General features: G+C 33.8%; 1 protein-coding gene across 1 annotated transcript; it reads left to right on the top strand.

Annotated features, from left to right (window-relative positions):
- The first annotated feature begins 460 nt into the window (after window positions 1-460).
- On the top strand, window positions 461-11,717 carry LOC132550939 (cytochrome P450 4A25-like). Its single transcript, XM_060215041.1, has 12 exons — window positions 461-479; window positions 2,567-2,761; window positions 3,339-3,466; window positions 4,531-4,655; window positions 5,183-5,245; window positions 6,216-6,339; window positions 6,889-7,021; window positions 8,725-8,848; window positions 9,256-9,451; window positions 10,455-10,531; window positions 10,967-11,032; window positions 11,618-11,717. Exons 1-12 carry the CDS (start codon window positions 461-463, stop codon window positions 11,715-11,717), a joined length of 1,350 nt encoding a protein of 449 aa, XP_060071024.1.
- The last annotated feature ends 981 nt before the right edge of the window (window positions 11,718-12,698 follow it).

Genomic DNA, 12,698 nt, shown 5'->3' with positions numbered 1-12,698 from the left:
ACAATAAAGATTAAATTGGGAAGTGGGCAAACGTACAGGTAACGTGAAAAAGGTACTTTCTAGGTGAATATTGATGAAACCTTTTTGAATTGAACGCTTCATTTGAAGCATATCGCATCATATTATATCATAGCCTGCATAAAATGTTGTTTTCTATCGAAAACGAATGTCAAATATGAACAAATGCTATCATCAACGCAAGAACGGGACGATCTTGCAAACATGAACAAACATTTACATAGAAAGGAAGTTAGATACTAGATGTTTATCATCCGAAAATACCGAATATGTCTTATTTTTCAGCACTATAGACGATGATGGATTTCTACCTTCTTGTCATTGGTACGTTCTTGACAGTCATATGTTTAAAGACAATTTTCGAAGTTGTACAGAAATATAAAGTGAACATTCACTTATATTACCAAGAGAAAATCCAACCAATCGGGAAGTTTCACCCAGTATGGGGACATCTTCATCTGGTAAGTAGATACAATATCACAGAAATTACAAAACGTTTTTGTTAAGAAATATATATATCTATATTTTAAAACAACGTCGAAATGATTTAATCGGAAATAAATCATAAGGTCATTATGTGGAAGGGGGGCTGCGGTACTTTTGGATTCTTCTACATCAGACGCTTATTCCGATTTTTTTCCTACAATAATTCTAATAGGGAAATTTAAATCACGATGATCATGCTGGGTGGGAAGCTGTCCATATTGGATTCGTAGATGGGAAAGATCAAGATAAGCGGCTGGCGTAGAAAAGTCTGTCGTGTCTTTGATTTCAAATTCTGATCGGTATATACTATGGACGTGTAAATACATTTCTTTTCTCAAGACGAAATCAATATATATATAAATGAAACTAAACGACATTGTCATGGATGTGTGACCTTTGTGATAAATGCAGCCTCGTATGAAAACAAAATCAAGTCAGCGAACATAAGGACAGTTATCATAGGTATGCAAATAGTCTATTGGAAGATCTTACTAACAAACTGAACGAAGATGTTGTCAACCAGAAATTCGATCATTTTTATGATTTCGTCCTACGTATATTCCTTCTTTCATTTAAACGCATTTTCACGAAATACACTTCAGTATAGTTCACAACCATATATTTGTATCTCCTTTCACCTTTCCTGCAAACAAATGATATCATTATTAGAGAACGAAGACGTCCTGCCGGTTTAAAATAGGGTATACAGAGTGAAAGAAATCGAGTGTTCTTGTAGAAGTATTTTTAGAAGAAATTGTTGGGAATTGGTCAAACGGTCTTTGGAGTTCTTTAAAATCGACATACTATTAATTTCACTTCTTGAATAAACAGTATCAGAATAAGAATGTAACCCTGATATTAAAATGCTGAGAACGGACATTAGACATTTTGGCAAAGGTTTAGTTGAATAGGCACAATTTAGAATTAAAATGTAAAGCAAAATAATAATAAACATCAACGGGTAGCACCGAAATACGTCTTTGAATTTGCTCTTATCCCATTGGTATTCACATGTTAATGAATGCCAACTGTAAGCGGTTCACTGATTACTGTTTGTGAAGCAGTTTGTACTTATCATTTTCAAACATATGAAAAAGTCATTGCTTTAAAAGCATAGCATTTGATAGTCTTGGTTTCGAAATCATTTCTACATTGACGGGTGTTCGCGAGTTTTGACCATCAAAACATACACAAAACATAATGGTAGTGAGGTAAAATAGACAAGTCTCTGATCAAACTGCAATATTCTAGTCATTAAAAAGATCGGTAACGTACAATAAAACTAGGGTTAAATATGAACACAAGGGAGATTTTCACGGAGGTCACTAAACAAGTAAAAAGAGAATTACTCATCCAGAAGAGACAATGCCGCCTGTTAAATCGTCGATAACCATTATACAAGTCTTGAACAATCCACGTAATTAATATCACGTTCCGAATTTGAGAGATGATAAACAACAGAGCCAACAGGTGTACTTACGGCCATTAAACGTGTTCAACTTCAGTTAGAATAAGGAAATGGAATATTTCTTAATGATATCTCTATCACAAATGTAAAACTTTAACGTTATATGTATCAGTCTGTGTCTCACAAGCTCGGATAAAATATGACATGTTAATACTATAAGCTGGTATGGAGGGAAGTTGCACCCCAGAAATGGCTTAACGCATAATAGGGAAATCAAAGTAATAATCTACTCCTTTTCCAGGCAAAAGTTTCCACAATAAGTATATTGCAGTGATCGCAGCATTTTTTTTTTTTTTTTTTTCATTCTTTCTAACTACTATGTCGTTTTTCTTCTTTCTGAGATATGAATAAGTTGACGATGTATAGGCAAAGTGTTAGCCTAAGTGTAGTTAAGATTGGTCAGGTTACGGCATAAGCATTTATTCATCGTCATTGTATCCAGTTGGCCCGATGACAAATATCATTGCTAAATATAAGAACTAGCAGAGTGTTTAGAGATTGCCACTTGAACGTAACTTTTTTTTAAAAATTGTCCTAAATTACAATAAGAATGATATATAACAATTTTTTATCTGCCTTTTGTTTAGTTTTCAGATTTTGACCACGTCATCAACCTCTGTGCTGATGTCGTTGCCCAGACAAAGAGTAAAATTGTATCCTACTGGATAATGGGTTTCTATCCTGTTCTATCTGTGTGTCATTCTGAGACTGCCAAAGTAGTTCTGAAATCTTCAGAACCAAAACCAAAACACTTGGGTGGTGGATACAGCATGTTTATAGACTGGCTAGGTATGTAACACGTGAATATATTATTTCATGTGTGTTCTATGTGGACAACATACCAATGCGTACGTAAATATAATTTTAATTATCAGCCTTTTTGAGTTTTCTATTTGTTCTTTTGTAAGCTTTTTTACGGAACGGAAAACCCTAAAACAGATAAATTGGAAACGAAATTCGTCTTTTTGTGTGTACCTTTTGGTAAATAAAAGAAAGAAAATCTGTACCGTAATTAATGGCAAGTGGAATCTGAAAGTATAACTAAACGACCTTGCAATGTCTTTATGACCTGGTTCGATAACCTCTTCGGTAAATTCAGCCTCACATGAAAAAAGAGAAGTCAGCCACAAGAGGGGCAAAATCAGTTCCCATTGGCATGCCAATAGTTTGTTAAAAGATCAACCGAAGACATGTTCTACTAAATCGAAAGTGATAATGATATATACGGTAACACAGTATACATTGCAGAATGCAAATTTTCCACATCTGTAAATAATGTTTTTTTACAAATATCTGTGCAAATGTTCGAATTAAGAAGCAACGATATAACAGATATATTTCAATGATGGATGTTTTGATATTTCAGGTGATGGACTTCTGCTTAGTGAGGGTAAGAAGTGGGAGAGAAATCGACGGCTTTTGACACCGGCTTTTCACTTCGATGTTCTTAAGCCTTATGCTGGCATTTATAACAAAGTTTTTGACATTTTTCTGGTAAGTAAACACTTATTATATTCTAACTGATTACATTGAGAGAGAATATTCTTCAATCTGTTTGTCCATCCGTCTATCTACTAATCTGTACAGCAGTCATTTCACTGGATTTTGTCTGGCGAACTCTTTCTTAACAATAGACAAATGTTCATGAACCATAAACGTGAAAAATATATCTAGCCCTGCACGCTTCATGAATGAAACTACAAAATATCACTGTCTTTTAACATCAATTACAATTCAAATTCAACTTCAACAAAAATAAAGCAAAATGTGTGCAAAAAAGAAATGAACACGGTGATTCCTAACAAGTACAAGGAGAAGAAGGCCAGTCTAGTATTCCGGAAAGTAAACGTCTTCTACTTCGTCGATGACTTCCGTCATGTAAATCTTAATGTTAGTCCAAGTACGTAATGTCTCGCTGCCAAGATTGTACAAGAGACACACAAGTAAATAGTACTTTTAACTATTTAGATTTAAATACAGTAAAGCCAAACAACAATCAACTGCCTCATACAGCTGTTTCGTCATTCATGGAATCTTTATTGATGCTAACGGCCTAAATTTTGAAGCTTTGATGACGACTGAAGAAAATCCACGAGAAAGGAATGTCAAAACCTAGACGACGGGGATGTGCAGAAGTCACTAAATAAGAAAACAACAACGGAACAAACAACTATAATATCTAGCTTCAAACAAATCACAAAGCTAGCATTAAAGATAGAATATTTTCTTTTCAGATAATTAAGACGGCTGTAAATCGTCCAAATCGATTTAATCAACCTGTATCCTCTCAAAATCTAGAAACACTTTATTGTCAGTTTGTCAGTCGTTGACATCTTGCTAGAAAATCGTTATAAATCGAACAGGCTCTTGGATATCGACTCAACTGTGACATATAGAAACCAATAGGTTAATAATGATGATTGGCAATAAATCCGATTTACTTCTATATTTGTTTTGATACACGATTCTATCTGGAGTTTGATAAGATGTACGTATCCGTACTATGCAATCCAGAATTGAAACATGACATAATACCACTTGTTGCCATTACAATGTAGGACAAGATGGAGAAAGCGACATCTGGCGGAGACAGTGTGGAGATTTACGATTCCGTTGGACTTGCTACTCTTGATACAATGTTACGTTGTTCGGTTTCATATGAAGGGGACATTCAACAACAAGGGTGTGTAATCCATTATTTCTTATTGTTTTATTTAATTTCCAAGTGTAAATTAATAAAACGATATTGATATTTCACAGTTGGTTAGTCGTGCACTACACGATGTGTGAACGATGTATACATGATTATGCATGATAGGAAAACGATAACGATACGAAAATAGCTATCGCCCATTTGTGCGCATGTTGCAGGGGTTCTATCGCACAGTTGTGCGATCTTATCGTTGTTAATGTAAATTTAGAAATGACTTACAGATAAATCTGGGATAGACTTTATTTTCGGATACTTCTTAAGTGTGTTTGTAACACCTTTTAATACAAATTAAGAGATAGATACAGAAGAGAGAAGTGAACTGCATCATAGAGCTGTGTCATTAGGAAGCATTAGTGATGCAAAGGGTCTACACTTTGAAACCACGCGGGCGACTGAGGAAAGTTCAAAATGATCGAAAAAGTGAAAATCTAGATAGGGAGGTAAACTGGCTAAAGCAAAATCTTAGAATTCATCCAATTCTTTTATTTACAATGCAGATCAATTCATCCCTTCGTAGACGCAACACGAAGACTTGGCCATCTAGCCCAGCTACGTTTGCTGCAAGTATATTACAAACTATCATAAAACTCACGGCATTAGCGTATAAAAGCAAAGAAATAAATCTGTCAACGTTGTTTACTGTGAATTGAAGGTAGGAGTATATATGTCTATCTCTTCGATTGAGTTTTGTTTTTAGGATTTTTTGCTGTTGAAATATCTATGTAGAGTTTTGAATACAGACATGTAACATTAAGATTTTAAAAGGAAATGAAATACATTTCTTTGGAACATGTATGGTTCATATACACTGGTAAAATGTTTTTCAAACAATTTATTCTTTAGCATACCTTCAGATATTCGACCTTTTAAATACTCAAACCCTCAGGTCACGGGAAGACAAAAGTTGATATGTGAAGAAAACAAACAAACCAGAATTATCACCGATTACTTTCGGTTCATTTCCAAGCTAATTATGAAACCTTTACTCCTTCCCTATTTATAATGAAACCCAGTCATCTCAACTTTGATACCAATAGTTTAACAATGTTACACTTCTCGTGGTGTTCATGTGTTTTAATTTTTACGTAATCTTACTTAATAACATACACTGATAGCTTAACCGTACATCTACTTCTTGTGTACATTTATCCAATTAAGGTTAGTTTAAAAATATCATTACTAAATAATTTGATCAACAACATAAAATTTATCATTGGTGTATGTTAACATTAATCTGTTAATTTGAAGCTCCGTTCCCTATTCAAGGGGAGATACGAACATTTAAGATTCAATACACACAGCAGTTTGTGGTTCGTTAATTGATTCTCACCACATATATGTTCTTTATTGCTTCAGCTTTTGTGTGTATTCGTGAATCATTCGACTACCCATGTTAGGGAAGCAAAATTTCAAATATCATTTGAGATTTATTTGAACAATCTTGTTTCAACTAATGTTAACATATTTGTACATATCTGACCATTGTTGTATTTTGGAAACACATCCCAATCTATCACAAATTTATCTTAGGTCTCCATGGCTGTGGCATAAGTTTCCGTTCTATCTATCTCCTACGGGAAGGGAGTTTTCTAAGCATGTGAAATATATACATGACTTCGATGAAAAAGTTATCAACGCAAGAAGAAAATCGTTGGTAAGTTGAAACAATCACAACAAAAGTTCAGCATTGAAGTTAACATGCAGTAATTTATGAACATATCATCCAACAAAATAGATAGAGGTGTATACTGGAAACTTTCATCACACTTACAATTTCGCCCTTTTCTGTCCGCACAGTGAAAAAGTTTCATGTAAATCCCCATGTATGTTATTTTTAATGGGAAGGCGAAAATAAACCTGGAAGAAACCTCCCTTAACAGGATGGTGGTCTCTCATAATTTGCTGAGGGCACAAATAACATAAAAATCGAAACGTCTACATGCTGTTACGACATTACACAGTCTGAATCTGAAGATGATGTATTCAGAGTTAATCACGTTTGGCCACTTAACCGTGTTTTCCTATCCTGGCTGAGTTAGCAACGTTATTATTAGTTAAAATTACTACTCTATCAACAGAAAATCGTTATTTGGAAAAACACACCTTATTTATTAATGCATGAATATATTTTCTGTCGGAAATTTCTTTTCTTATTTTCTTCACTTGAAACGTTAATTTTTGGGAGCATTTCTCATTGTGTTAGGAATCGGACCCGTCTATCCTTAAAAAGCGCCACCTGGATTTCTTAGATATCCTCTTGACAGCCAGAGATGAACAAGGTGTGGGACTAACGGACCGTGAAATCAGAGACGAAGTTGATACCTTTCTCTTTGAGGGTAAGTAAGTCTTAGAAGGGTGGCCTTAGCTGATCCGAGAAAAAAGGATTGATTCAGAGCACTCTTATATATCTATGTGCTAGTTTGTTTTCTAATTATGCAAAAACAATAGAATAACTCTCAGAGAAATAAAGAATAAGAAAACTACATTTACTGCATGATGAAAATGGTCATCCAACTGCAAAACGATTATCAGTTGAGTTATTAAACCAGACAAATATCTTATATCTACAGTTGGGTATAGACTACACTTTTCACCTGATCAACTTGTAGTGCACAAGATAAAGACTAGGTTAGACAAGGTTTGTCTTCATGTCACATGGATCCAGGTTAACATTTGTGGTGATTAACCAATAACCCTTTAATAAAGGAAAGAAAGTGTTGAAAGACATCCGAAAAATAATTGATTTGGGTAAGGTGACAATCCAGGCCGATATGATTTTAATGGGAGGTCTTCTGTCAAGAAACCACAAAAAGCTAACACACCTACCATGTAAAGCGATAGTACAAGTGAGGCTGTCAATATACCTAATAAATCTGATTATGTTATGTAATGAACAGAATCTTGAACTTCGATCTGTGCTAGATGTGATTCTGCCTAAGTTTGAAATATTATTCATGATATAAACACATTTCCTTTTCTCCAGTCACGATCCTGATGTTCAAGGTTTTTTTACCTTACAATACAAATTACTTTTTCCACTGCTGCAGGATTCTTTCAGTTTAGATCTGTTTTAATTCATGATAACATAGCAAAAAATGTGTAACTAGATGAAATGTTGTCGCAAGTAATTCTATGCACGATATAATAATTTTATACTTAACACCGATTTCATTTTAAACATATGCATTAGTAAAATGTTGCAAGGTTTGGAATCATCTCACAAATAGATTCACTCACGTGTTATTATAGATTAAATGTTAAACGTGATATCTAATATAATTACATATATGTAAAATATGCATGGGCGGCGATAAGAGTGGTCAAGGCATCTGACTGTCTTTATCGCTAGCCTTCTACCTCTGCGTTCCGGATTCGAGACCTACGTTGGGGCAGTCGAAGGGTATTGGTTTTTCTCCCAGGACCTCCGGCTTTCCTCCACCACACTAACCCGGCACAACCTAAATTGACTCGTGTTTTTAATAGAACGTAAAGCAATAATAAACTAATTAATTTCCATGATTTTATTATGAAATATTATATACAAGAAATATCGTTATCAAACATACTATGGTTTGTTTAATATACAGGTGTTTTGTTAACTGATGTTTATTTATAATTCACATTATCGAAGCACTAACATTTTGCATATGACTTGTTTATGGTTGGTTCAGTTATAAAATATATGAATTACCTACCGTGTACACACACGATTTTGAGGAAGGGATAAATGATATAAAGGTACGACAATGATAAGTTAATTGCTCCGTGGATTGGTCAAGGTCATCGGATGGTCATTTTTTACATGTTTCTTGTGCTCTACTAGTACAAGTATAAAAGTAAGTCTTCACTCAATTGTACTTGACAAAAATGAACGTTTCAAATCAAATTCGTACATGGCGCTGAAAAACCATTATGTTTAAGGGTCGATAACTTTATGCCAGGTATAGAAATAACAAATGAAAGTATATGAATATTTTATTATGACGATATATGAAATACATAGTTTCTTCTTGAAAACTCCAAACTTATTCAATGACAGGTCACGACACAACTGCATCAGCAATCAGTTGGGGAATTTATTCTCTCGCAAAACATCAGGAGGAACAACAGAAGGTGTATGAGGAAGTGAAGAGTATTTTAGGAGAAAGAAAAAACGTGGAATGGTAGGATGAATATATTGTATTAAAACGTTGCGATTATATATTAATAGTCTGTATTTGATTATAGTTATCGAGAGGTTATTTGCAAAAACATTAGTTCAACAAAATAAATTTATCAAAAACCAGTGCAATTGGATAATAAATGAAACTACTCGGAATTTATGGTGATTTGTACATGTATGACAGTTTACAAAGTAAGTTCGTTCAGATACGTCTTTGTCCATAAGAAACCAATACAAGAAGATAGAAGCATATCGAAAAAACGTAATCGTTCACGGTAAAGTATATCGCTTCATCATAGTTATGAATGCGATTGACAGAGATGACGTTTGAATTGATAACACAATTCTACATTTAATTTATGTGATATCATAAAACATGCAATCAGTGGTTTGTCTTTGTGCCTGCAGGTCTGATATTCAGGAATTCACCAGACTCTCCCTGTTTATAAAAGAGGCAATTAGGATGTACTCGCCAGTTCCTGCCATTGCAAGAGTGACCACGTGTGATATGGAAATAGATGGTGTAAAGCTTCCTGTCAATACTGAGGTCAATATTATGATACATGTCCTACATCATAACGAAGACGCATGGATTAAGCCAGGAGTAAGCATAAGTACAATAACATGAAATACTTGTTAATACATTCTTTCGCTGTTCAAATCCGAGATAAATTCAGTTGTTGAAGAAGATATTCCTTTCACGGCAGTCTTATTCGCGATTTGTCTGTGGTAAAATTCGAAAAAGGTTATTCAAACTAAAATCTTTTACGGTTAAAAGAATGTTTTACCTCAGTTAGCAAGTTTCTGGTTGCTTTGTGCAATATTCAGAAATACCTCTTGCCAATATAAATTTGATAAAGTACATTGTTAATCAGGAACCCAAGAGATGTCTGAATCATAGATTTTTTGAGAAGTATCTTTGAAGTGCACAACACTGTATACTGATCATTTATAAATTCTGTTGGTATAAAACTTTCATCGCTTTGTTTTGCTTATTTTGTTTCAATTTTTAAATATTCACAAATATTTTACACTGTTCAACCGATGCATACAACTAGTTCTGGCTATATCTATATAGAATTTCCTTTTGATCTCTTGTAATGAATATCCCTTTAAGAATAATTTAATTATCAAAAGATATATCGTGTATTTCGTTATATTTATAGAAGGAGAGGCATACATAGAATCAAAGTTCTTCGGTCGCCTCTTATGGTTCAAAGTTTAGGCCCTCAGGTACACTGATGAGTCCTAAAATGACGAAACAACTGTTTAAAGCAGTTAATTCATTACCTAACAATACTCATTCATAACTTTCATTGAAAAATGTTATTTAGGTCTAATATTTTATTTATTTTTATCAATATTCGACATTGTAAGTGGTCGACACTGCTTTTGGAGTTTTGTTGTTCGTTTGTTGTTTTGCCGTAACCTGAATGCCACATGTAACTGACATTCTTTTTAAATAATCAGATCACTTTGGGTACTGCAATTTTGCTAGAGCATGTTCGGACAATTGCAATTAACTTATCAAGTTTTTCTATGAATAAGTATGAAATCTTTTTTTATAAATATTTTTATAATGTACTAATTCTCGTCAAATTTTTCAGGAGTTCCGTCCAGATCGCTTTACTGATAATGGTGGGAGGGATCCTTACGATTATGTGCCATTCTCAGCAGGACCAAGGTATGACAAACTTAGACCTGCGCTGATGTTTTTCAAATGATGTGTCTGATAATATCAGTTTAGTAAAGCCCGAAACAGTGATACGTTAAAAGACGCCATGTCCTTTTTGTCATGTAAAACAATAATTCCAGCATAATTTCTCGCAATTGTCAATGAATTTGTGAAAATATTGAATAGATGCTTGGTACAAATTGTATTAAATTGTGAACTTAGACACTTTTATAGCAAATGATTTGTTGCATAGCAACAAAAATCTGAAACGAATTTCAAATTTGAAAAGACACTACCAAATCGAAAAGGTGAAATGGGATGTTCTGGTCCTTCACACAACACCGAAGGCTAAGCCAGATGAGACACATCTTTTCACAGACCTGTCCTATTCTCATATACCAAGATTTTTCTGTTTGCTTCGATGAATCATTTGGATTTTTTCAGAAATTGTATTGGTCAGCATTTCGCTTTAGACGAGCAAAAGGTGGCTCTCGCAAAGTTGGTTCAAAGGTGAGTTCATCAATTTGAAAAAAAATATAGCATCGTGATCCTAATATTTTCGAGAAAATTGACAATTAGGAAGAAGAGGTAATGTGTCTTGTATTTATATATATTTTAAGAGAGTGAGTGAGGTGACCTATGTGAAAAATGAAATGTGTTGTGTCAAGCATATCAGATATATCATTGTTTACATATATGGCTATCAGGTTAATGAATGGTATATTTGCAAACGTATCAAATAAAATATTCAATAGAAGAAGGGTAGATGTAACTGTATTTTAAGTCCAGCGATACCATTAATGAAAAAACATTTTCTGGTAATTTCAACGAAATGAATGAACCAATGATAAGTGTTTAGTATACCCTGTATTTACAACCGTCTGGAATAGAAATAGCATTAATGTCTCCTGCGACGTACGCAAAGTAAATAGGTAAATTCCATGGAAAACATGAATGATGATAATGAATGTGTAACCAACCGAAGAATATGATCTAACACTTCGTAGAATTAAACATATATACCACCATGAAGAAACAAAATACACGAATACTCATAGTTATGCCAATTATATTAATAGCTTATATTTGTTTCAGATTCCGGATATTACCAGATCCTAATCACGAACCTGTTCCCAACAAAGAAGTCGTTACTCGCTCTAAAAATGGAATCTTCATCAAATTAGAAAAACGATGATTCTTTTAATGAAATTGTCAAAGATTGTCTTGCATAGTTACATAAACAGACGGATTCCCAATAGTAAACTGTTCACAGTTTCGTCTTCAACAACAGGTCATGATTCAATTACTTCTCACGTAAAAGCCAGATGATCATAATCGTCCATGGACTTGCTTTTGTAACAAATGTTGTATAATATCTATATTATATTCAGTTGGTTTGTCTTTGTGACAAGTCTAGATGTACAAGCTATATGTTGGTCTTATAACCGAAACTGATTTCAGTAACTCTGCTTGTGAAGAACATTTCGATTTTAGGTAGCAGTACACAGTTTCTCGATGTGGCCATGGGTAATATATTTATTCATTAGATAACCCATTATAAAGGTTTTAAGTAAAATCTGAAAAAATAAATCCTTGCTAACATTGGTCTTGTCAGGTTGAAGACGACAATGTGGGGTTTCATTTTTTTTCCGAATAACATTTTAGCTTTGTGTTGGAAATTACTATTTGGGCAGTCTCGAATCTGTGTCTACGCACCCAAAACTAGCTTTATAGGAAGTGGAATTTCCATATTGTTTACACGTGGTCATGTTGTGAAAGATTTGCTGAAATGTAAGTAGTTTTTTGTTGATTTTAAGGCAGGTATTCAGAAATAAATTCCTTCTATAAAGTTGTAGTGTTAGGTTTCATAAACACATCTTTTTTTGTTTTAGTTTTTTTTTTTTTTTTATCGAGGTACTCTAAAGTCACACAAAGTCTGATAAGGGCTAACTCGTCGGGTATCTAGTTTATCATCTCAGGTTAAGAGTCCTTAGAGGTAATTAAATTTTCCAATTTTGGATAAAACTGAAGTGTTATGGAGCTGAAATAGTTAGCAGAACATTTTTGAATTGTCCAAATAAGACGGTAAAGAACACATGTAGGGATGTGAACACTGTTAAGTTCCTTCTTATACTATACATAGTCTTATCTAATTATGTGAATATAAACCCTGGCC

This window comes from Ylistrum balloti, unplaced genomic scaffold (assembly GCF_031769215.1).
Source record: "Ylistrum balloti isolate Yb309-2 unplaced genomic scaffold, AGI_CSIRO_Ybal_v1 Utg370158, whole genome shotgun sequence".
Lineage (NCBI taxonomy): Eukaryota > Metazoa > Mollusca > Bivalvia > Pectinida > Pectinidae > Ylistrum > Ylistrum balloti.
This window is presented reverse-complemented; position numbering and strand designations above follow the sequence as displayed.